The sequence below is a fragment of the Myotis myotis genome, unplaced genomic scaffold, assembly GCF_014108235.1.
Source record: "Myotis myotis isolate mMyoMyo1 unplaced genomic scaffold, mMyoMyo1.p scaffold_m19_p_6, whole genome shotgun sequence".
Taxonomy (NCBI): domain Eukaryota; kingdom Metazoa; phylum Chordata; class Mammalia; order Chiroptera; family Vespertilionidae; genus Myotis; species Myotis myotis.
The window spans coordinates 56171852-56199245 of record NW_023416368.1 but is presented as its reverse complement, the minus strand read 5'-3'; the positions used below and the strand labels follow the sequence as shown (position 1 = coordinate 56199245).

The window sequence follows — 27394 nt, the reverse complement described above, 5'->3', positions numbered from 1 at the left end:
TGGATATTCAGACAGATAAGAGTGTAAATGTTATGAGAAGAGGGTCTTTGTTTGCTTTTTCTCCCCATGCTGTATCCTGAGTCCAGTACATTTAACTGAATGAATGGAGTGAAATAGTGAAAAGTAAACTTTTGACTACAATAATTTGCAAAAGCTGAGTATATGGGTATACAGGCAATAATTTAAACTTTCATGTGAAAACCTTCCAACAGTGCATTTTATAGCATTCTAATATTAAAAGACAAAATTTAGTGGCAATAGCAAAGAACTGTTAGGAAAAGAAAATGGATGTATAGTTTGTATGTCTGCCATGTGGCCCAGTTAGAATGAAGGAAAGCTCTGACCCAGTTTTGAGTTGTCTGATTTTTAGTGATATTTGTTATTCACTTAATATGTGCAGAATTATATTTTTCTTCAGTTTATATTTCTTCTCAGTCTATATTAATAATGTGATTTACAGGATTCAATGTTTTATTAAAAGTTACTTGATTCTTTGTTACTCTCTTTTTTGAGACAGTCCATACTTTAGTTATCGAGATTAATGTGGATAGTAATGTTGCTTATTAGAACTATTTCAGCTCCCATTGATGAATTTTGAAGAATCATTTTCTCTTAATTGTTCTCTTCCTCTTCAAAGTTGAATACTGATATCTGAGTATCAATTTTGGAAGTATATGCCCTGATTATCGTGCTTGCCAACACGATGCACTAAAATACTGGCCTCTGCACATTAGTGAATTGAACATGCATAGGTGTCCATGCAGCCTTTGTGATTTTGACTTTTTTCTCTTCAAATTAAACTTATCCATATGTAGGGTATTCCACTGATGCATCCAGATCTAGTGGAACATTTTGATATTGTAAAATATAAAATTAATATAATGTTATTTGGTAGGATTGCTTGCATTCATGATGTTTTTCCTCCAAATGTTTAGTACATACTATGTCCAGTATCCTATATAATAAAAGGGTAATCCTATATAATATCCTACATAATAAAAGGGTAATATGCAAATAGACCGAGTAGCAGAACAATCGAACCACCAATCAAAGCATAATATGCTAATGATATGCTAAGGCTACTCAACTGCTCTCTATGACGTGCACTGACCAATAGGGGGCAGACAGTCAACTGGTCGACCAGTCGCTATGATGTGCACTGACCAACAGGGGGCAGATGCTCCGACTGGTAGGTTAGCTTGCTGCTGGGGTCCGGCCAATTGGGCCTGTGCGAGATGGGCCAGACGCACGCTGGAGCCCTCCCGCAGTCTGTCCCTGGCCCACTCGTGCACTGGTGGGATCCCTCAGCCTGGCCTGCTCCCTCTCGCAATCTGGGACCCCTTGGGGGATGTTGGAGAGCCAGTTTCAGCCCGATCCCACAGGCCACTCCCCTTGGGAGGATGCCTGAAGCAGGGCTCATGACTGGTGAGCGCTGATCTGATAGTGCGAGTCTCTCCCAATCAGGACTGATTGGGCACGGGCCCATGGCAGGCACTGTGGGGCTGAGATGAGCAGGAGTGGCAGGTAGAGCTGCAGGTGGCCTTGGACTTGATCCCTGCAGGCCACCCAGAGGGATCCCACCCGTGCACAAATTCGTGCACTGGGCCTCTAATAGCATATAAATGACTTCTTCACCACACTAGAAGTGCTTTGAAAGATTTGTGTTTACTTGCTGAGTTTCTCTTCTTTCATTCTCTCTTAAACTCATCATTTTATTGAAACTTGTTTTCAGGGTCAGCAGTGACATCCAAATTACTGAATCTGATAGTCACTTCTCAAGTCTCATCTTCCTTGACTTTTTGGTACTGTTTAATATCACTGATTACTACCTTCTCCTCAAAAGACTTTTCTATTTGGCTCTGGGACACCGTATTCTTTTGATTTTTTTCCTACTAATAGGCACTCCTCAAAGTCCTGCTGGGTTTTTTTTTTTTAATATTTTCAGTATCATATTATTGGGATTACTCGGGCCTTAATCTTTGGAGTATTCCTTTTCTCTTTTGCTTTTTTGGCTCTACCCACCTTCCTTAAGATCTCAGCTAGTCCACACCTGTATTATATATACACATTATATTGAATATTCCAAAATTAAACATCCTGTCAGGTCCTTTTCTTTGAAAACTAGCCTAAATAAATTCAAGAAGGTTGAAATCATACCAAGCATATTCTCTGACCACAATGCTTTGAAATTAGAAATCAACTACAAAAGGGAAGTAAAGAAACCCACAAATATGTGGAGATTAAACAACATACTATTAAGAATTTAATGGGTCAAAGAAGAAATAAAAGATAAGATCAAAAGATATATAGAGACAAATGGGAATGACAGTACGACATATCAAAACTTTTGGGATGCAGCGAAAGGAGTAATAAGAGGAAAGTTTATCTCATTACAGGCCTATCTCAAAACACAAGAGAAATCCCAGCAACCTAACTTTACATTTTAAAGAACTAGGAAAAGAAGAACAAAAGCAATCCAAAGTCAGCAGAAGAAAGGAACTAATAAAAATTAGAGCAGAATTGAATGAAATAGAAAACAAAAAGACTATACAAAAAAATTAATACAACAAAGAGCTGGTTCTTTGAATAGATTAATAAAATTGACAAACCCCTGGCTGCATTCACTAAGGAAAAAAAAAGAGAAAAGACTCATATAAGCAAAACCAGAAATGAAAGAGAGTTACTACAGACATCACAGATACACAAAGCATTATATTAGTTTACTGTGAAAGACCATACTCCACCAAATTCAATAACCTCGAAGAAATGGATAAATACCTAGAAAGATATAACCTTCCTAGACTAATCATGAATTGGAAAATCTAGATAGACTGATCTATAGTGAGGAAATTATCTTAATATAGAAACATGTCCCTTTCCCCTTCCTGGTATTTTCTATTCCCCTTCCATGGTTCATTTTTTCTGTGGAACTTACTTTCATTTGTGACAGCTATGGCTAGCTGATCATCATAGTTTCATGCTATCTTTCCCTAGTGTAGAGCTGTTTCTACTCGGCCAGGGAGCACATTTCCCATGTGTGTCAAGTGCCTTGGTAAGACCAATGAAATGTGAGTAGAGGACATGTCTGCCATTTCTGGGCTGAGTCGATGTGGCATCTACTGGACCATTCCTTTGTTCTTTTTTCATATCTACTCTTAGATTCAGGACTTTGATCTCTGCTTTAGGCCTTTGCTGTTCTATGTAACATTTAATTAGCTTTGCACATCATATTCTTTGGAACACATTTTATTTTGAACAAACTGCCCTGTATCTCTGAACTTTTATTTCATCTCCGATTAATTTATTGTCTACCTTATATCACAGAGAATTTTAGAAAAATTATAATAATGACTTAATAGGATAAATCAGAAAAAATAAGAATTTTAAAAATTAATTTTGATGATCCTCTTAATTATTTTGATAACCTCCTTGTGTACTCATTTCAGATGTTTATTCCCTCTAGTAATTGTGTTTCTCATAATTATGTTCTGTAGTCACAATACCTTCTAAAACTTCTTCAGCCTTCCCCTCACTGTTCCAGGATAGCATACAAACTCCTTAGCATGACATAGATGATATCAGGAACTCAGCTGAGCTGGGAGAGAAGGAAATGAGCTCAGGTACAGGGGGAGTTGATTAAAGCAACAAACCGAAAATAAAACAGTTAAGCCTTTAATCACGTATTGCAGTGGTATAAGCAAGAGTCTAAACCTGCAGGACTTCCCTGTTCCATTTTCTGCATGGAGTGGCGCACTGGTGGAGGTACGGTGGATCAGCATTGATCAGCATGGATCAGCATAGGTGTGGGGGTTGTCTCACTGTTGAGGCAGCCCTGAATAAAAGGCTCAAGCAATTTTTTGGACCCCAGCGTTGAAAGGAGCCAAAGGGGAAGGGCTCAGAGTAGGTTGAGTGAGAGTGGGAAAATTTTCTTCCAAGTTTCTCTTTTCTCCATGGTTAGAAGGCCTCTGCAGATGCTTCTGAAGAGGGTCCCTGCCCAAGGCTTCAGATAAAGAAACCTAGGGTTGAAGGTACAGGGACTAAAAATACAAGTTGGCCAAGGGCAGTGGTGTCTGAGTCCTTGACCACAGCTCCCGTCAGGGATTGCAGTGTACTGTGCACTAGCTGTGCACCAAGTCTGGTTTTGAGGGAAGGGCAGCTTACCCCATGATGCCTGGCAGGTAAAGCCTTTGTGATTGCTGATGGTCAGACTGTAAGAAAATCACACACAAGTTTTTAAACAGGAAGCAGACTCCTCAGATGGTTCTCCATGGTCTGGCCCCGATCTGCTTCTGTAGCCTCTTCTTTGCCGCTTTCTTGCCTTATATTCTCCAGAAATTCTGGAAACACTTAACTTTAGCATATATCCAATCATTTCTTACTTACTTGGCTTTGCTAATATTATTCCCTCAGAAAAAATGTTTTTCCTTTTCTTATTCTCCTGGTTAATACCTGTTAACTCTTTGACACAATTTGTGAGTTACTGCCTTCCAAGAAGCCTTCTCTTAGTTTGTATAATGCCCTTCCACTATGTTCCTAAGGAATATTTTACATAGTTTTAATTACATCTTAATATATCTATCTGATTCTTCTATTTGACTGTGAGGTCCTTGAGGATGGCCCTCTTTATCACCACATGACTAAATCTCCAGTGCCTCGCACAGGTCTTTGTGCCTCATTGATACTCAGGGTTTGCTGATTAAATAAGTTAGTGAATGAGTGAACTATAAACTTGCTAGTGTTTCATCCCTGGTCTTTTATGATGTGGCCAGCCCAAGCCTGTCTTTTATACCTCATTTTCTACTGGTGCCAACACCATATACTGCTTTCAATTTTTCGGCCTCTACTTTTGTTTATGCTCTCTCAAAAGCCTACAATGCCATCTTCTTCCTTGTGTATTGATTGAAATTGGACCTCTTCTTAAAGGTCTTTCTCAGAAATCTCTTGCTCTTCAATAATTTCCTGATCTCTTTAAAATGTATGTTATCACTTCTTCCTTTTTTAAAAAATTTCCAAAGCTCTGGATTTGACTTTTCCTAAGGCGTGTATCTTCTGCCACAAAATACTTTGTTGCTTATTTTATCCCTTTTATTAAATTGTAAGTGCCTTGAGATTAGAGACGAATATCCTTTATGGCATCTCAACCAATGCTTTCCAAATTGTAGTGCGCCCTCAACAATATTTGTAAACAAATATAATTAAACTGAAGCAGAACTGGTCATTGAGAGCCAGAAAAAAAATGAAATGTAGTAAAGAGGGAGAAGAAAATAAGTCACTTCAGAATGTGAAAAATTGCTTCAAAATTGAAAGTACTAGAAAGTTTCTAGGAGATGACAGCAACTATTGAAAGAACTGGCTTCCAACTGTCTTTAAAACCTGGAAGTGTAACATAATAAGTCTGTTCTCCCCTGTGGATAAGGAACACTTACTTTTTGCTAATTTATCTAGCTTGCAAAGCACAGTATATATTTTTTCTTTAATGCTAGTAAAAATCAGTTATTTGTTTTCACCAGTATTTTCCTGAGAGTTCTGCATGAAAGGCAGGAAGAGTTGGATTATACTGCATTGCTGCTGCATTTAAGCCTTTAAATTATTTATTTAAAGATAAAAATGTCATACTATAGAGCAGGGGTGGGCAAACTTTTTGACTCGAGGGCCACAGTGGGTTCTTAAACTGGACCGGAGGGCCGGAACAAAAGCATGGATGGAGTGTTTGTGTGAACTAATATAAATTCAAAGTAAACATCATTACATAAAAGGGTATGGTTTTTTTTTTTTTTTTTTTTAGTTTTATTCATTTCAAACGGGCTGAATCGGGCCCGCGGGCCATAGTTTGCCCACGGCTGCTATAGAGGCTGATATTTCTTTGCCTTTTCCTTCTCTCCCTGAAACTTATAAGCTATCTTAAGAACTATCACAACAGAAATCTGATATGAGGCCTAAGTGTGAGAAAAATTGAGGTTCTAAATGCCAAAGCAATGGGTTTGGGCTATGAGATTGCTTCATTATATATGCTTATAAACCAGCTAGTTCTTCCATATTTGAGGCAAGTGATGCAAGCTACTAGAAACATTTATTGAATATTAATTGCTTCCAGGTGTTTCAGTTACAAATACTGACCTGCACTACAAAGTACTTAGAATTTACCTCAGTTTTACTTTACTTATTCTTTAAAAACATCAAGCATTATAACCCCCCCACCCCCATCCACCTCGCACATGCACACCTCTGCCCCCTAATCTAATGGCCTTGCTATTTTAATTTTGAGTTATATTAATGTTGGAAAAATTATGTTTTGTAATTGTTCTTTTTTAAAAAAAAATATTTTTATTGATTTCAGAAGAGGAAGGGAGAGAGAGAGAGACAGAAACATCACTGATGAAAGAGAATCATTGACTGGCTGCCTCCTGCCCTCCCCACACTGGGGATCAAGCCTGCAACCCGGGCATGTGCCCTGACAGGGAATCGAACCATGACCTCCTGGTTCCTAGGTCAATGTTCAACCGCTGAGCCATGCTGGCCGAGCTATAATTCTTCATTGTAATGTGCCAATAGTTGTTTATATAATTTACAAAATATTCTTCAAATTTGTCATTTTATAAAAGAGGTGTTTAAAGTAAATCTGTAGAGAAAGAAAGAAAGCTAATCATTGCCAGGGACTGTTACAGGGCATTTTAATTGGTTTTGTTTTTGTTTAAATCGAGTTGTAAGGTAATGATGATACCATTTTAAATACTTCTTTAACAAAGTAAATGACATGTAGAAGTATCCAGACACTAAAATTCTTTATCAACTGTAAACAATAGCTTCCATTTCATTGCATTTTACTATTGTCAAAGCAATCCCTCATGACTCCATTTTATTTGATTCCTCACTATAGTGCAATTAGATGGGCTGAACAAGTTATTATTTTATGTAAGGCAGTGGAGGCCCAAAGATGATGAATTAATTATATAAAGGTCATAGATCTAGTATATGGTAGAGACAAGGTGATGAATTTGAAATACTTTAAAATAAATTAAATCAAAATATTTTTGTTATATACAGATACTAGTCTTTCAAATACTAGTCTTTAAAATTCCACAAGTTTTAAGAGTCTCATGCTCTACCGACTGAGCTAGCCGGGCGCAGTTAAAATTCCACAAGTTTTAAAGACTAGTATTTTTAAATATAAATTACTCCAAAACCTTAGTTCTTATATATCTTATAGTATTTATTAGTTGCTAATTTGATTTTAAAGAATCCCCCTTAAAAGGTTAAACTCAATTCTTTGGTTCCTTGGCAGTATTGGAAATGTTAAAAGAAAAAGCTATGCATTCTCATAGCCCTTAAACTCTCTAAAAAGTTCCAATACTAATACAAATGCCTTTTACCAGTTACTTACAATATAACTTATTTTAAAACTAGAGGCTCTGCGCACAAAATTTGTGCATGGGTAGAGTCCCTAGGCCTGGCCTGCGATCAGGGCCAATCTTTGCCCTGCCCCCTGCTGCCGCTGCCTCTGGTTACCCTCTGTGTGTGGGGCAACTGGCAGCGTGATCAGGGCCTGACGCTACCGCATCTGTTGCCACCCACCCCCGGTTTCTGGTTCCCCATTGGGCTATCAGAGCCTGCTGGCTTGGGGGAGGGACCAAAAGTTTGGCCAGCAGGCCTCGATTAGCTGACTGGTTGTTCTGCTGTCCAGGTCCAGTTGATTTGCATATTACATATATATACAAATTTAAGAAGCTCCAAGTCAAACCAAACACATGCACTGACTTTTTATCCTACATATTGAGAAATCCTCTACATGTCCATTCCCAAGGAAGGGAGAATGGGGAATGATGGGTAATTGGTGTGTGTGGGATTGTTTTGGGGGGGAATAAACAATCTATAATTAGATTACAGTAATAGTTGCACAACTCTATCAATACTAAAACCCATTGCATTGTACACTTTAACAGGTGAACTTTACCGTGTATAAATTATATATCATATAACTGTTTAAAACACAGAAATATAAAAGCTTCTCTTCCTTCTTTGTCCTTATTTATGCAGAATTAAATATTTCTGCTCACCCACAGCTTTGAAGAGTCTGCTTCTTTGTCCTTTATGGCCCCCTTCTATTTGGATTCTCCTATTATCTCACTGACTGTAAGGGGCAGTTGCTTTCTTCTCTGTTTCATTGATCCCTTTCTCTTCTGCAATATTTTAAATATTGGAATTTCCCAGATTTTATTCACACTTTTCTCCCATCCTTTGAATATAATTTCCTCTGGATCTAGCACACTGCCTACCTTATAATAACTGCTTGATAAACTTTTGTTAGATGAAGGTCTAATTCACTGACTCCCAAAGCTGATAAATCTCCTAATTCTATATCTCTGGCTAGGCTACTTTTTTGAATTCCCAAGTTATATTGCTTATTTATTAGACTTTTCTGCCTAGACATTATTAGGTATCTAGGACACGATTATTCTTCCCTACCACACCTACTTAACCTGCATCTTTTCAGTTAAGTAGCATCTTTATCCCCTCATTGCCCCCTTTGTCACAAACCAGTTTTATTCTCATTATCTCCTTTTTTTCATCTCCCATGTTGAATGTCTCAGCAAATCTAATCTATCCTGATTCAAATATGTCTCTGGAATCTTAGCCTCTAGGCTCGAAACCCTCTGCCTTCTTTTATTTATATTGCTGCCATGTAACATGCAAGGCTGATCGGATTAATTCTGTATTATTGAGGAAGCTTGGTTGTCTCTTGACTATAGGATATAAAAGTAACTATTTCAGTTGACTATACAAGCCCTTTTGAAATCTGGGTTGTAAACCTTTGTTTCCTATCTTAGCTATTGCTACTCTAAGGCTGCTTTTTAAAATTATTATTTCATTTTCTTATTTCCATCACCATTTATCCCCTCTATGCCCTCTTCAATCTCCAGGTGCCCCCACCCCCGCCCCACCCCCTCGCCCCACCCCCTCGCCCGACCCCCTCAGCCACCACACTGTTATCTATGTCCATGAGTTCTCTCTCTTCTCTTTTTTGCTGGATCCCTCCTCCTTTCCCTCCCCACAACCACCAGACCTGTCTGCCTGCTCTCTATCCATGAGTCTGTCTCATATGTGGAATTTAATGAACAAACTGAACTACTAAGGCTGCTTTGAAATGATCTTTCTTACTTGAACTTCTTTAGATAAAAGTGCCTTTTTAGGTACCCATGCCTTTGTTTATACTCTTTTTTCTGCTCTATGATGTCGTTTCCATTTTGCCCAGCAGATTCCTGTTTGTCATTTAAGTTTCTTTAAAAAGTCATCTTGTTCATTCTTTAATCGATTTTTTACTAAGTTCCAGCTTTGTTCCACTTACTGTGCTTGGTCAGTGAATTAGACACAGATCCTTGTCCTCATAAAACTTACAAAATAGATCTCATTGAAATCTTAATGAAATCCTCAATCCTCCCAGGCAGGGTTCATTAGTACTTTGATTTTAACTATAACAGTGTCCAGTAAGAATTTCTACAGGAAATGTCATGTGAACAGCTCATTGGTTTTGAAGTCCATGGGCTTATTATTTACTACTGATGGGTGAGACTTAGTTTCTTCTACTTTAAAATGAAAATACCAGTATTTAATCATGGCAGGGTTACTGTGAGGCATGGTGGTGATGAACATATGAAAGAGCCCAATGTCTAGCATCGAGTAGCCCAATGAAGTAGATGCTGTATATTTCAAAGTTACGTTATTTTTTATATTTGATTATTTCCTTGTCCTAATTATAGCACAAAGAAAATTCTAGGCTGAGTCCAGCATAATTCAGTTGTGTGTATCAAAATCTAGTACTTAGTTGGCACTCAAGAAATGTTTGGTGAATTTTGAAAAAATTAGATGCTTGGAAAATAGATCAGATTTGTCTAAATAGTATGGCTACTGACGTGAATTTTAGGGCTTTTACTAACCAGCAACATAATTTATTTAAAAAATTTTTTCCAGTTGTGTTTTGTTAGAGTTTTAATTGGTAGTACAATTAACACTATATATTTATTTTCTCATAACTTTGCTTACTGGTAAAAATGCTGACTGAATAAGAAAATGGTTAACAGGCTAATAGCAACTAGGAAAAGCTTGGGATTATTTTTCGAATAATTAATTTTTTTTTTTAAATTGTATTTTTATAAAATACACAAAGTAACAGCTAATTGATGATGGGTATCTACATGCCTCTAAAAGCAAATGAGGAAATGCACTGAATAGTACCATGCAAATATTCATAACTACATAAAATATTATTTTACATAAGTAATATAACGATGCTTTAGTGACTCAACTTAATATCAGATCCCTATGTCAGGCCTCAATAAAGAAAGAATTCTGCTGTAAAACATATCTCTTCCCCTGGAATCCATACATTTGAACGGTTTTGCTTTCATTTCATTAAGACAGCACAGTCCATAGATCACCTGCCTTTGACATATAGTTGGTACTTGGTAAACAGAGGTTTTAGTTAATATTTTTTTCTGCCTATCTGCATGACGGCACTGTAGAATTCAGTTTGTGAGATAAAGCATTATTTTATGTTGTATGATACCCTGTAGTACCTGAACATTATTTCACCAGGATTTATGCAGAAAGTGAAACCCCTGTAGAACTTAAGCACTTTTGTCTTCTAGCTGACAATGCACTGAAAATGTTTAATTTTTTTTAGAGGTTACTATTTATTTTAGTTGTAATGTCTAGCATTCATTTTTAACCTAAAAATATGAAAATAGAAGCTAGCCAGATACAGGAGTTATTAAAACAGGTAATATAACAATTTAAGAATAAATATGAAGCACTAAACTTTTTTAGGATTTAGAACTTTCTGTGGTCAAAAGAATTTATTACTGGCTTTTGTAAGGTCATAAATATTAGGTATTGTCACAAGAAAGTGGGTAAGGTGGAAAATGGAAAATTTTTCTAATATAATTTCTTTGTGACAATTCTTTTTTAAAAACTAGCATTCTTTTATTGATGTAGATCCAAATCACATTAAAATGACACTAAAGCCATTGAGAAGAGAGATGTATATATATCTGGCTTATTTGAATAACAAGTGCCAATATATTTAGGCTATAGAATTAGTGGGATTACTGGAATACTTATATTACTATCACTGATTTCAGTAATTAGCATTGTTTTACTTTAATACACTATCAAGAAAGTAATCTTCCTTAAAGTAATATGAACTTCATGACTTCATTGAAATAAATGTTAATGTTTTTCTTTTGTTTTTGATTGTTTTATTCTACATTTTGAGTTTTGCCTGTTTTTTGACAACCATATCTGTTCCCTGGTCTGAACACCTTTTCCTGTAGCAGAGGAATAAGTACTGACCATGTGACTGCTACTGATAGCATTGGAAGTACCTTGTTCAGGTTCCTATCTCCAAGATTAGATTTAACTGTCAGAGAGAAGAGCATGAGCATTGTATGGAGAGGGAAAAATATAGGCATTCTCATAGCACCCTATTGTTCTCACACAGCCTTCATATAGCAATGCAAGCCAAGCATTGTACAACTCCAGAAGTGCCACTTACACACATTTTGATTTGAACCATGTTCCCTGGAATTGTGCAGTTTAATAGCCACTTAATAAAGTTCTGCTCTATCATACATGTTTTTTTGAATTCTTATTATTTATTTTCACATTTGTTTTGTCCACCAGGTCAGTGACAGTATCTTTTTTTGAAGTCTTTATTTTTTATTTTTCAATTACAGTTGTCATTTAGTACTATATTAGTTTCAGGTGTGCAGAATAGTATTTAGACATTTATATAACTTAAGAAGTATTTCCCCTATAAATCTAATACCCACATGGCATTACACATAGTTATTACAATATTACTGACTATATTTCCTATGTGTATTTTACATCCCAGTGACTATTTTGTAACTACCAGTTTGTACTATTAATTAATTAATTTATCACCTGAGGATATTTTTAGAGACTGGAAGGGGGAGGGAAGGAGTATTGGATGAGGGGAGGGAGGGAGGGTAGGAGAAAGAGAGAAAGAATAGGAGGGAGAGAGAGAGAGACACACAGAGAAAACATCAATGTGAAAGAACATTGATTGGCTGCCTTCCCTATGTGCCCTGACCTGGACCGGGGATCGAACCTACATCCCAGGTACTTGCCCTTGACTGGGCATTGAACCTGAAACCCATCTGTCTGCAGGCCAACACTCTTAACTAGTGTGCCACATTTGTGCTTCTTAATTAGGGACAATATCTTAATAGTCTTTATATCCCTAGCATCTGGCTCAAGGTAAAGAAAGTGTCAATCATTGTTATTAGAAAGTAGTTTAGAGTTCTGTTTCAATATTTATCTATTCATACTTTGTTAACTGGCTTATCATACTTTCTTTGAGGAAAAATGAACTTTAAAAAAATCTATAATTTACGTGTAGAAAATAGTAGATTATTTTTGGTTGAATCATTCAACTATTAGAGGAAGAATGTGGGTCATACCTTAGTTATTGATTCTCTATGTGGTTTGTTTTTAACTCTCACCTGAGGATATATGTGTATTTTTTTCAAAATTGATTTTAAAGAGGGAGGAAAGGAGAGAGAGAGAAAGAGATGAAGAGAGAGAAACATCTATTAGTTGGGGATTGAACTCGCAATCTTTTGATGTATGGGACAATGCTCCATCCAACTGAGCCACCTCCCCACGGCTTGATTCTCTCTTTTAAATACTTTCACCTTTTCAAACTGATTTTCATTTTTCCTGTTCTTATTCATTTGTTTTGCCTGACCAATTCACTAACCACAGTGGGCCTAGGAAAGGGAATAAATTGCTATCGATGCTTGAGTTATGTTTTCTTCTAAGAGTTATTTCAGTAGTCTATCCAATTCTGTGTTTGTTGAACAGAAAATATATATTTTGTGTATATAAAATGGCATCATTTTGTATTCTTTTCTGTATAGATTGTAGTGATATGTAAAGATGTGTGTATACAAACACATAAATGTAAAATATTTACATTTATAAAGATAATTAGATGATTTATAATTAGAAAAAGACAATTAGAACTACCTTGTAATTTTAATCTCAGATTTTGACATTAGGCCAAACATGTGAAATAAAAGTTAGAACATTTAATTTCAGTATCATCCTCAACTTTCAAAGACACATGTATTCCTATTAGTCAAAGATTTGAGACTTGGAGGCTGTGTATTGATAGGGGACCTAATTGTAGCCCCTTTTATAGGAAAGGCTTTATTTCTAGATTTTATAGATCTCAGGCTCACATCCTTAATTTCAATCATTTTTGTGATCTTAGTTTTAGTTATTAGTGGAAATGGATAAAGATGAAGTTTGTGGATATTGGCATCATGTACTATTAATATAATTTTGGGGAGTAGATACATATATAGAGAGGTAGAGGTATACTATATAGTGACCTAGACATATTTGTAAGGCCTCAGAATAAATGATTCCTCATCCATGCTTGTTTTGTTCCACCATCTGTTTGAATACTTGGAGTCCTGTTAATTTTACTAACCATACTATGGTAGTAACTCTAAAAAATACAATAATTTGTTTTGTTAATTCATAACCTTATGGGGAAAAAGTTCCGTCAATATGCCAAGTTTGCCATTTTTTTATCCTGCTTCTCCTAGCAGGGGCTTTTGGGGGAGGGGATGGCAATATTTCTTAAATGAGAGTGAAATCTTTATGTGGATGATCAGAAGTTACAGTATGTTGATAATTGAAAACTACACATTCTCCTTTCTGATCTTTTCTCAAATGACAAATCATGCCTCTTTTTGGGGAGATAGAATTTTATATACTGAATGTAGAAGTTGTTGGAGGGAGTTATGGTGGAGAGAACAAAACATTGCACTCTTAGGCCCAGTTTTGTTACTATGTAAGTGACTTTAAACATGCTTGTAATTACCCTCATCTGAAAAAATGAGTAGGACTTCTGTCCAAAGAACATGTGTTACTCTCACCAACAGAAATTGGGTGATAAATGCTATTGTTTCAGATGAGGCCAATAAGTATTCCATTATGAGTAACTTCTCTGGGGGTTTCATCCTATGTCACCTAGCACAGTGCTTTTATATGGAGAGATTCTCAAAAATACATTGAAAGTGTTGGTCTCTCTAGGTGATTTTTGTAATTCATTCTAGATTTGTGATCTGAAATAAGTGGTGTTCGCTTTGTCTTCAGATTACTTTAAAGCGTTGTACAGGAAGTAGATGACTTGTATGGAAAATATAGTCTGAGGATATCGCTTATTGTACAGATTATGTTGAGGTATAAAGTTCTTCATTCTGTTTGGGTTATATCTAAGTATTTTTTAGTTTTGGTAAAATATTTACATTTGAAGACAGAAATATATAGTTAGTGCAACTAAACCTTATCTTAAACATTTTTTTACTATGCAAACAAATTCTCAGACCTGATGTGTTGGGGCTTTTGTTGCAGCCAAATGTCATCATCGTGACCATTTTTGTTAGTGTCAAAGAGCACAGACATACATATTATAGTTCTGCTTGCTTCTAATTTTGGTTATTATTCTTATACATGCTGTCTTTGAGTTACTTGATAATTTGTGGGTGATTTTGTAATTCCTCTATTTTTTTCTACTGTATGACAAAACCACTACACACACTTTATTAGCCTTCAGTTTGACTTCACTCTCATGCATTATACTACAATCTGTTGTTACCTAATTTAGTAATAATTTTGTAATAGCAGCTCTTATAATTTTAATTGTTATCAAGAAGAATGACATCGTTTAATTTGATTCAAAATTCAGAAGGATGGATGAATGACGAATTAATAATTTACCACCTTTGCATAATACTGAAGCATGGAATATTAGAAGGATTGATGGCAGAAAAGGTTAACAAATTTTAGCAGCTTTCATTAGCTTTACATGGTCATATGTTTGTGGTGCTGACTGAAATAGGCCTTGTAGGGGATCTCAGTCTAGGGAACTAATTACTTGTGCCGATTGCCGCACTGATGAATAGACCCTCATTGTATCATTCCCCTGAAGACGAGGAGCAGCTTGTGATTCACGACTGCATCCTGGCTGATATTTGATAATAATTTTAACAGATAAATGTAGGTAGGCAGAATGATGAAGTGGCTATCCAAGCTCCATGACTATCAAAGCCAAGCACAGAGCCATCTGTGTGCCTTTTCCCCTCTCACCTAAGGAAAATTTTGTTTCATTAATTGAGATCAAACAACTGTTGTCTTTTGCTTGTGTGTATATTTTGTAGGTATTCCTTATTTATTTTTAAATGATAACATTAGTTTTCATTTAAAATTTAAACAGCAAAATAACAAAGAAGGATAAAAGAGTTTTTTAATTTTTCTTTTGAGGTCTTTAATTCTTACACTCTTTGGCACTCCATTTTGATTGCATTATATCTCCTCTTTATGCATGATCAAATCAACAAAGGAAATCTTTGGTGTTCGTGTCTATCCAGCATTCTCAGAAAAGAGCATGGATTCCTATTTTTAAAAAAATATTCCTATTCCTATTATTTAAAAAAATAAATATTTTCTTTAAATAATATACTGTTCGTTACCTATGCTTTTATTAATTTGGGATAATTTTTAATTAAGTACTTATTTATAAATCTTTTGAATTTTGTACCATCTTTAAAACATCAAAACGGGTAACTTTTATGTGGGTATTTTGGGACTGTCAATTGGTCAAGACTACTAATTTGTCAAAGCTGACAGGTACAATTTTATTAGCTCATGAAACACAAGTGAGATTTTATTTTGTACTAGACATTCCTTGCAGAAATTTTGATTATGAATTTTAAAAATTTCATTATCGAGACCCATAGGTTTTCATGCTGTGTATCTTTAGTGAATAAATACATTCTGCAGAGATTTTTTTTCCTTATTATTAGTGTTTTCTTTATAAAATATTTTCCAGCATGTTAGATCACAATTAGTTAATAGGAGAGAAAGTTGACATTTATACATTGCCATGTACAACATCTACATAATTGGGGAAAATATAGAACTTGAATTGAGTGAACCCTTTAAAAAAATACATTTCCAAAAGTATGCTTTTGATATAGCAATTATTGCACATCATATAGCATGTAGTTTTTAATTAAATATAAAAACAGACTACATAAAACAGAAATCCAATCTGATTTGCTTGAAAATAGATTGCTATTTCACTCTATAGGAATGGTTTATTTAAAAACAGTAAATGGAAAAGAAATGCATTTTCTTGTGTTGTTCTAAGCCTCAGGGGCTAAATGTAATGAATATTTTAAGAGATTATTTTAATTAAATTCCTGCACATCTAAACAGAGTAATATTTTATTATCACATACATAACCATGTAACTGAGATATTCATTAAAGTTAACACTTTCTGGACCAAGAATTCATGGTATGATTTACTGACCTTGTGCAAAAAGGCACAAATTAGGAAGAAAAATGAAGGGGGACAGACTTTGATTAATATAGGTAATGCTATACCATATTTATAATAGCCTTTTCCCTATTCTGGTTTATAAATGCAGCCACAGAGAAAGGTGCCCTGCTGAGGCTGAAATGAGGCTGAAATCAGAGCACATGCCACTAGAGTGTGGGGAAACTGATCACACTGTCAGCAATTCATTTCAAAATGATGTATTTAGTGCTCATTTCACCTTCCAAGAAAAAGGAAAAGGAGTTCCTTAGACTGGAAGGTGATATTGTTATTTTCAAGGACATACCTAAGTTAAAGATTGCAGAAAGGGGAGTGTGAGGTGGAGGGAGAATTAAGAGGAAAGGGAGAAAAAAAAAAGGCAGAGCAAACAAGGAGAGCTTTATGCAGAAATTCAGTGCTACCACGCTGTTTGATAATTGCTAACATATGTGGCTTCTCTGTTTCATTGTAGTCGTCCTCGTGAGTTCTGGCGCCTTGACTACTGGGAAGATGACTTGCGGCGCCGGCGACGATTTGTGCGTAACCCTCTAGGATCGACACATCCTGAAGCGACACTAAAAACAGCCGTGGAACATGGTCAGTGCATAAACCACTCCTTGCCAGTAGCAGCAGGTACAGTACTTGGTAATGAAGAGCATACCTTCATTATTACAAGGCATTGTAAAATGGTCCAACACCACATTTCCTAGTTACCCCAGAAAGAGAAGTTACATTTTTTATAGTTAGTGTAGAGTCCTATTAAATTATGGTGTCTAGTATATTTATTTATTATGTTCACATGCAAAACTTACTTAATATAGACCCTTTGTTTCAGAGCAGGAGGATAAAATATTTCTCCTTTTAAATGACACATTCAGCTTTGAGTGGATTAATCCAGGAAGCCTGCCTTAAATCCATGAATAACAGAAAGACAGCATTTACAAACCAAATAGGTTTCCAGGTTCTGTTGTGTGCCTATGGTTTTCCCTCAACCAGGGTATTTTAGCATGAGGTTATGAAGTGAGAGATGTGGTAATAAATGTCCAAGTGGCTAGATACATTCTGAGCCTTGATTTGTAGGTGGTTGTGACAAATGACTCCTGGAAGAAGAGAATAGGCATTATTTTCAAACGTTCCTGTTCTGCATCATCTTCTTATCAGAGCTTAACAAAACACTTTTCCTCTTTTGATATAATGCATATCACTATGATTCAGTTTAGGTAGAAGCCTGATGAGCAAATTGGAAAAACTGAAAAAGTCGTTTGCGTTTGATAATTTATTCTCTTTGGACATATGGTTTCACTTAATATTTTATAATTTTTGAAAGTCTATTAAGATATATTGATTAAGGAAGAAAATGTCCCTCTCCATAGTAAAATTACATTGATTTATAAAATAAAAATTGGCTATTTTTTTTAATAAGTTAAGAAATAGTGTTATTTTCTCTTATGGGAGGGATTAGTTTAATAGGCAGCAGCTTATGGTTAAACGATAGTGTCCAGTATACAAAATACATGTTAACTTACATAAATAAGGATATTGAGAATTTAGATTAAAAGTCTGTGGTCTTAGATTTGGTCTCAGTCAGGCAGCTTAACCTCTTGCACTCAGCCTTAAAGAGCCATTTCTGGAAGAAAATGTCCACAATATGTCATCAGATATAACACCAAATGTGACATCAGTCCTTTAAAATAAATGATCATACAGAGACTAGTCAATAACAAAGTGATCTAAAAGCAATAATAGTCTCAGAGCCCTACATCTTCAACTGCAGGAGGTGGAGAAGGAGAAATAAGATGTAGAATTAATTAGGCCACTTTTGCTTTTAAGGTTCATGGACTTTTTATGTGGTTTTAGAGATTTCACACACTCACATACATACACACACACACACACACACACACACACACTTCTTTACTGTTTTTATTTTTTTGTTTTTGGTTAATGACCCTTTTATTGAAAAATCAGCCTTTTTGTGGTTTTAGCCTTTTCAGTCAAACAGTTGTTACCATGTGCACTTAAAATTTAATAAGTATTTTTCTGTCTTCTTAACTGATATTTCACATTGAGTTGTGAGTTCTGCAGTCAATGAATGAAAATAAGATGCTTTTATGAAAATTTTTTCTTTTATATCTGGAGAAAGGGATTGTTTTCTAAAATCGCACAGAGGCAAACTGTTAGTCTTTTTATCTGAAATATCAGTAACTGACTTTAAAATCTGTGGAATATATTTAATTACAGAGCTTATTAAAATCTATTTTTTCAAAAATAGTATATTTAGCCATTTTGGGGACTATAAGCTTCCTCATAATGAATCAATTTATATTTTATTGTTGAATTCTACATTTTAAAATAATTATCATGACAACTTTTTTAATACTAAGGCTGATTTAAAAAAGGTATTAGAAATGCTTACTATCATTTAATGATGACGTTTTAAATCCTATATAGAAGGAGTTTTCACTCTAATGGTCTAAATAGTAATTGAAAGATTAATATAATATTAATTACTTATCTGTATTTTATTATGTACTTTCACATTGAGAGAGAGAAGTATATTTAATCATTTTATGCAGTTTTCCTTCTACTTGGTAACACTTTACATTAATACTTAAAAGGCTCTGAAAAGATAAAAAACAAAAATTTAAATCTGAAATGTATATTTTAAAAAACTAATTAAATGTATAGGAAATTCTTCAGTGGTCTTCCAATTAAGAAGATATGTCATATTTAACATAACATTTTTTGAAAAAGATAGAAACTCTAATCATACTTTGTATGTCACTTTTATTTTAAATAATAAAGAAATATTAGACAATTTTGGAACTCAGCACATGGATTGTGCTATAATATTGTTTGATATCATAATTTATGCTAATATGTTATGTAAGCAAAGAGCTTAATTTTAAAATATTTTTAAAGTATCTTATAGTTGACATTCATTTTTAATTTTGTGTTAATTATAAGTCTTTGTTTTTTATTCCTAATTTAATAACAACAGAAAGCTAATGAAAATAAACATAGTAAGAGTCAAGAATGCAAAATAAAACAATATGATCAAAAAGCAGTTGAAATTACAGAATTTAGCATGGATAAATACTATGCTCTCATGTGGAATTTGAATATTTAAAATAGATATTACTGGCTAATGTCTCGGTTTTATAACTTCTTACTTTTTTATAATTTATTTAACTAAGGAGACAGGACATTTTGAAAATGCAGTATCTTAAAACATAATAAATTATATTATCTTTATTAAATGACGGCATCTAAATAGAAATGCCATTGGAGATTTGTTATGTATTTTAGTAGTAAGAGCCATCTTTTTTATGGATTGATTTGATTTGAAGGAAAGCCTCTGGTGTAAAGGTGGCAGAGTAAATACCTGAAGAGTGATGTTCTCTGTTCGGGCGATCAATACTAGCCCCATGACTCTACTTCTGGCTACCTTCTAGTTAAAAACAAATTTTTTAATTCTGACAATTTAATTGCCCTTCCCAAGTTCACATTAACTGGCTTGGGGAAAAGGGCTTTAGGTAATTTTTCAAAGAGAGACCCTCCAAAGTGGTTATTTATAAAAGTCACTTTATAATGGGAGATTTCTTTAACTTTGCAGAAACTGAGTCATATTTTAAAATTAAAACCAATACTTCCTTCTATGATTAAATATTCTTTATGGAAATTAGCAGCAGCAAGCAGATGTGGATATTTGATTCTTCAGGGCATTTTCTTCCATTTTATAGGTTTAATTTTTATTAGAAATGAGTTGTAATGATTTGTAACATTCTCCTAATGCTCAGAGCCCAGCTTATCAGTTATTTATTACCACAGCATTTTAGATTTGGAAAGAACTTAAGTAAAGTTTAGTCTTAACTTTATTCTTTACAGAAAAGGAAACAGAAATTTTGAAAAGGCCAAGATAATTCTTGGCAAATGTATGATTGAGCCCAGGTTAACCGATGACTAATCAGATTTTTTTTTTTTTTTTTTTTTTACCATTGTGCTATGCTGTTTTCTAAAATCTATTGTTAAATATAATGGGCATTTTATATTCAAATTAAAGCCACATGAAACATGTTTCAAATGGTAGAAAGATTGGGTTTAATTCAAACACTGAAAGAATTTAGCAGTAGAATCCTATTGAATTTAAGACATTTTTATTTTGTAGGGCTGTGCATGTTAATAGAAATATATGAGGAGGATTTAACATAGTTTAAACAATATGTTGTAATCATATAGAATGATACAAGTACCTCATCTGGTTTTGTAGGGATGTAAAGGTCCTAAATGATACCATTCTCTCATAACTTCAATAATACCAGACACTGTTTCTTTCTTTTTACGATTCAACATCTATTAGGTTCTCTGTCTAACACTTTCAGGGAACCTGGGATTATTAGGAGATGAACTTGGTTTGTTCTCCTCATCATTCTTTGTAGTTCCACCAATTTTTCCTAGGGTAAATCATCTTTACTTGGTACCCTTTGGAAACTGCACAAACTATATAAAGTGGAATTATTTTAGGAAAATAGTTGTGTATAAGATATTCTATTTTGTTCTGTTCAGAATAAATAGTTATGCTATGTACTTCACATCACACTAATTGGATTCCCATATTTATTTTATGTACATTTGAGGTCACTGCTATTTCAGCAGTAATTTTTAAAAAATAAAATGGTAAGTCTTAATGTTTAAACTTTTACTGCAATATGGATTATTGATTACTAGTTCACTGTGCAGTGGACTTTTAAAAGGAGATTTATATCATAGGTGGAACAGTTTTCCATGTTTTTATTCTGTTTTAATTTTACTTACCTAGCCTGTGTTGAATGGATCAATCAACTCATGTCCAGTGCTAGCTCTGAAGAACCTGAACTTTACATGTTGAGGACCAGCTTCTCTCTGATTCCTCTCATTGCTCTTAGCTTCAGTGAATCTAAAGTCATTGTGCTCGCTTTGGCAGCACATATACTAAAATTGTAACGAATCTAAAGTCATGATTCAAAGAATGCATTTTTGACAAATTTATCCAATTTATGTAACAATTGTACTCTAGTTATTAAGTTAGGATATTAAACCAGAGTAAAATGTAAGATTAGATGAAGGCGATCTGGTAATAGTGATATAAAAATTTAAATAGTTACCATCTTTGGCAGTAATTTGATTAGCCAGAAAAAGATCCGAATCAAGCTTTAAAACTGAACCAAAAATATGTTCTGACTTCATTCAATGAAACTTTTATAAAGTGTAGAATATACTCACATCAAAAGAGTTGATACTTACTTCGATGGTTGATTGAGTATAAGGCAAACAAAAGTTAAAAATATACTTTTCCCAGCACATAAACATGATAATTATCTTTTATTTTATGTTTGGAGCATTTTTGTTCTAATTTTGAAAAAAAAAAGTTCTTTTGCAGAAAGCTATTAGACCATTGAGAATTGAATGCCAGCGCATGTGGTGTGTATTAGAGTACTGTTGGTAATTTTACTGCTGCTAACTTAAAATCCTCAAGGGGGAGTTAATTACAGGAAAACCATTCTAAATATCAGTAAGCTGCATATTTTCCATGACAAGAGGTTTTTCAGTTGAGGTTGAACAATTCCAGAATCTGAGCTTGTAAAAATAAGTAAATAAATAAAAAGTGCGTGTTTGTATGCGTATAGTAGGCCTATAATACTTTAAACTTCTTTTCATAAAATTTTATTTAATTCAGAAGTTTCTGTGTTTTAATATGTCAGCATGATGAAAACATTTAAAAAATTTTAAATTCCAGTTGCAAGGGATAAAAAATTATATTTAATGGTCATTTAAGTAAATGTGAATTTATTTACTGAGCTATTTTATATTGCCACTGGCTTCTCTAATTTTTTTTTTCGTAAATGTTTGCAGATTAAAGGGGTTTTTCTATCTCTCTTTTTTTCCCCCCCCAAATAGGCTTGGCACACTTTGCAACATGTATGGCACTAATCAGAGAAGTAATGAGCAAGGTGTTGAATTTAGTTGTTTTTGATGTGTTTGTCATATGTTCATCAGATCTAGGTTTGGAAATGAACATTTTTTTATTATTTACTTTTTTTGTTATAATTCTGACCTCCCCTTTTAAAATGCACTATGAGAAATGTAAGAATTAGTAAGATAATCAGTAAGTCACATATGCATTAATATTTGTATAGTGGTTAAGAGCCCAGATTCTGGGGCCACAGACTCCTAATTCTACTTCTCAGTAGCTGTGTTCCTTCTCTGAACCTGTTTATTCATCTGAAAAGGAGAAATAGAAGAGGTTTATGGTAATTAAATGAGTTAAATATGTAAAGTGCTTTGAACACTCCCTGACACATGATAAGTGTTGTTTAATATTAGCATTATTATTATTTCTGCTTAGAAGAAGGAATTTAAATCCAGGAAGTGAGAACGTAACATGCTGATTTTGTACTAAAATCTGACTGGTAGTTGTTAATTTGTTGTAACGTACTTTATAAGAAAATCTAGAAAATGGTGATTTCTCTTGTATTTATCGGTGACCAATTTATTTTTAGTAAAATTGATAGTAAATTGAAAAAGGTCTTGTTTGGACTTAAGGGCAGTGTTTATGATTTCAAAGTAAGGAAACAAATACTTGAAATATAAGCAATGATATAAAAACATATACTGCTATGTTCTTTAAAAGTATTGGGTTTGGGTATATTTCTTTGTAGCTTTTAAAAATATAAAGCCATTTAAAATGGATTCTTAAATTGTTTTCCAAATATTTATTGAGACCTTCATATGTGTGCAGCATAGGAAAATAAGATTTTACTTACCTATAAGAGGGTATTCAGAGCTAAATAATGAAAGCTTTTTTTTCCATAACTTCGTTATTTAATAGAAGGCACCTATGTTCTTTTAAGTAGTGCCATACATATTGTATGGTAGTGCCATACATATTGTATGATACATGGTGAATTCACAATAAATGATAAAAATAAACTTATACCTTTTAAAGTTATCCATAACCTTGCCTATTCATCTCAACGAACCTTTGATTTCTCAGGTTAACCAGGTAACATACATATAGTTTAACTATTGGCATAAATGACAGATAAATATTAGTCATGTTATTGCAAATTGAGGGCTTTATCCTTTGTGGGTTTTGGGCCTTATGCCTGGGCAGAAACTGCAGTGGAGCAAAAAAACCCGTCCATCTGATTTCCATATCAATAGCTGCTGCCTGGGCAGATCAGGTGCTTTGCCTCTGGGATTTCCCTAGCTGGAAACCAGGGATGGAAGGAGGATGCTAAACTTTCCCTTACGTGACACAATGAGCTTTTAAAAATCAGAATCCAGCAGTTAATATCTGCTTTTATGTATTTCCTAGGGAGAAAGCTCCTCAAAGCAGCAGAGTCTCTCTGGAGGCACTTGGGGTTTTGAAGTCAGTATTTTGAGTATCAGTGTTTCTCCTTTTGGCTGCACCTCAGCTTCTGTCTGTGGTTCCATTGTTGGCTGTAGGTGCTCGCAGAGCTGCTTCTTCACTCCTCGGATTTTCTGCAAGCTCTCCCTCCTTTGCCTCGCGTCCAGGAGCAGCCTGTCACAGTGCCTTCGAGTCTGCTGCTCTCCACAGGCTGCTGCAGCTCAGGCAGCATGAGGCTCTTTGCCCAGATGCCTCTCATCCCAGGCTCTCTGTTATGTTTGCCCCCGGGGTGTCTTAGCCCTTTAGTTTAAACACAGGGAGGAGGTAGTGTTTGAGCCTCCACTTAGTTTCCACATTGCCTTGCTCTTGGATATTTGTCTAAGGACTGAAGTGGGGGTGCGGGTGGGGTGCGGGGGGTGGGGCAAGGGCAAGGTGAAGGAAGGAGGGAGGGTGGAGTTAAGAGGAAGAGAACACAGCCTCTAAGAACTGCTAGAGCTTTATGAGTGGCAGATATGGCTTCAGGGTCTGGCCTGAGTCCTCATTGGCTGTGACTCTCTCCCAGTTCTGACTCTTCTTCCTTCTAGATTCTCCTTCACAGTCATTCCCCAAACATTTCAAAATGTTTTCACTATATTATCCCAGGAATGTGAATCGGTCTTCCTTATTTTTCAGTGTTATGTAGGTATTATTTGTAAAAATAGGTTCTGATTTTTTCTGTTGACAAATTTCCAAAAATGTGCTCCTTTTGAACCTTCTCCTGCCCTAGCTATGAGTAAATAAATGGTTCAGTGAGCGGTGCAAGGGTCAGATTTAATGGGATTAGGGTGCTTGTTCAGACTAGGTTTGGGGAATCCCGTTTGTCAGAAGGATCATGCGTGCCATCCCAGTCACTTTCCCCAGTGTGGATGACTCCCTGTGCAAATGATTGCCCACCTAGCCTTACCACAGTTCCCTGCCCCTCTGCCAAAGTGCTCTTCGGGGGCTGATGGACAGCTTTGTTTCCTTCTCATTTCAGCTGCAGATGAAGATATCCTTGCTAAAGGAAAACAGTCCATCAGGAGTCAGGCCTTAGGAAATCAGAACTCAGAAAACGAGATTCTCCCTGAAGGCGACGACGACACTCTGTCATCCGTGGATGAGAAAGATTTAGAGAATTTCACCGGTAAATTCAGTGCTTGTGCAGATATTTCAGCTTGTTCTGGGCCAATAAGCATCTAATTACTTACTTTTTCAGCGGTGACCACTAGGACTACTAAGTTTACACCCACAATTACACAAGATAAAAATTTTTTGTGCCCTCCAACATTTTCCACCTAATCTGCAACACTTTATCCTTTATTTTCTTATGCTGTTCGGTCTCCACCCTGCTCATTTTAATGAATTATTTTCACTGAAAAAGAAAGAAAAGTTTAAAAGCAGCAACAACAAAACAAAATTGCTTCACCCATTCCATGGGAGTTACCTACTCTCTGTAATGTGAGAGTTGTAAGTAGAATTCTGCCAGTTGTTTTGTGAATAAAGCTCGGAGGCAGATAAGCTATTTGCTTTGATATACAGATCTTAGCAAACATGCTGCATATACCGTTAACTCCTTCCAAAACCCACTTCAGGAATGCTGTGGCTTTACACAGGATTCACATATTTTACCTGATGTAGGAATTTTGATTTGTACTCTGCAGATTTTCACTTTTACTTCCCTAATGGGAAAAATTCTCTTTTTAGCCTGAAATTTTAGTCATTCATTAAATGGCTTTTTTTTTTTAATGCCTGTGGCTCTGTCCCTCTATGAGGAAAGTCTGAACGATTCTATGATTTCTTTAGGGAAAATTATATAACCTGTTTTGATCGTTTTCATTTAAGAGAAAAGGCATTAGAAATCTTATATTTAATGACATATATGTTCAACCTGTGCTACTATGCAGTGAATGGCAATGAAAAGCCAAAATGCATAATAGCATGTTTTCTGATGACCTGTGGACCTCTTTGTAAAGTAAAGTAAAATTAATTGGAGCATAGTGTGAGGGACTTAGGACCGGAATGGAGAATAAGGTGGACAATGCTATTCTCTAGTCTTTTCCTTCATATCCATTTACCCATTTCCTCCTCCTTTATTTTGCTTCTATTCTTGCTACTAGTAATACATTCATACAGTAATAGAGGTGAAAGGGGAGTTTAATTATATAATCCTGACAATGGCAATAGGATTAGGAAGTAATCCACACTAATAAAGTGGTGTGGGTTAGAAATGAAGTGGAAATTGTCAGGGGTCTTCTTTAGGACCTAGGCTGCCCTAGCTCCTGCAGCTGTCTGCTTACCCTGTAATTGAATGTCTGAGAGTGATTGAAAAAATGTTATTTCTTCTCAGGATTACATGCTAATGTACAGAGGGCAAAGGAGACAGCAAAAGAACACATAGCTGCTTATTTCATCCATTTATAGGGATGAGCTTTGGGAAATCATGGCTGTTCGTAGCTATCTGCTGCCCATCTGCAGACACAATGTATTTGTACATTGGGAATAGAGGGCAAAACCTGCTCTGATCTCTGCAGAGCATCCCTTCTATTGTCCTACTGGCACACATTAAGATTGATGCGAGATTAAGGACCAACACCCTTCTAACAATCGATAGAAATGTCAATTCATCTGAATTTTGAAACACTTATTCACCCATTGATTACCTGAATAGGTGTGCGGTGTTTATAGGCACTGTATTAATTCAGACCTCTAAGTGCCAATCTTCTCTTGCTGTTTTCTTCACCTATAAGATTTGTACAATGAAGAATTGACATGGGATTTCAATTTCTTACTACATCGAATCTTTACATAAATCTATATGTATATATAATATAATCATTATTTTTAGTTATTTTAGATTTAGCTCTAATATACTTTGTGCTTTTCTATCTGTATTGAATCTATTGTTTTCAGTAGCAGGCTGATTTGTCTCTTTGATAAGCCCTGTGGAGATTTGATTATTCCAATAAAAATTCATTCACTTGGAAACCCACCCTCCAGCTGTTTACTCCCAGAGTCCCTGAACTACACTAATATTAGATTTGGAAGCACTGAACAAAATTTAACAGTGGAAAGGCAGGCTTAGAAAATAAGTATTTTTACCAATCTTTCATGGGGAAAGTTATTACGGAAGAGGCTTTGTGTCAGCCTGGCACAAAATCTTTACCAGAGAATATGGTGTAATGTTTCTCACTTTGCTAATAAGCTAGTGATCTTTTTATAATCATGCCTCAGCCAAACTCTAAACTAACCTCTGGCCTTGGGAGCCTATTGAGTCCTCCTTGCTGCTGGTTGTTGTTCCATGTTGTTTGATAGCCTGAGGCTTGTTTTCTAAATGGAATGTGGATGGACTTATTTAGGCAGAGCTGCCCTTTTTTCCAGATTAGACCAAAGCTTTGCAGACTCCCAGTAAAATAATTGCATCTTAGCTTACTGTTATCATTATTTGCCTGTTATAAATCTCTTAGTATGAGAACCCTAACTTTGCATTTTCAGAGGAAGTTTGGGGGGCACAACAGAATTTGTGTAGGAGTTGGCAGGCAATTTGGTGCTAGGGGTGATAATTTTTAAATAAAA

The 27394-nt window shown here is 35.2% G+C and overlaps 1 protein-coding gene across 8 annotated transcripts in view; it reads left to right on the top strand.

Moving 5' to 3' along the window:
* Positions 1-27394, top strand: part of LRBA (LPS responsive beige-like anchor protein) — a 559344-nt gene that overhangs the window by 300146 nt on the left and 231804 nt on the right. For 6 of the 8 annotated variants that reach the window (XM_036315411.1, XM_036315409.1, XM_036315412.1 and 3 more), the window contains 2 exons: positions 16886-17046; positions 24819-24965. In XM_036315411.1, coding sequence (XP_036171304.1) covers positions 16886-17046; positions 24819-24965 — 308 coding nt within the window. The remainder of the gene's footprint in view (positions 1-16885; positions 17047-24818; positions 24966-27394) is intronic. The other 2 variants (XM_036315413.1, XM_036315414.1) reach the window with 1 other exon arrangement.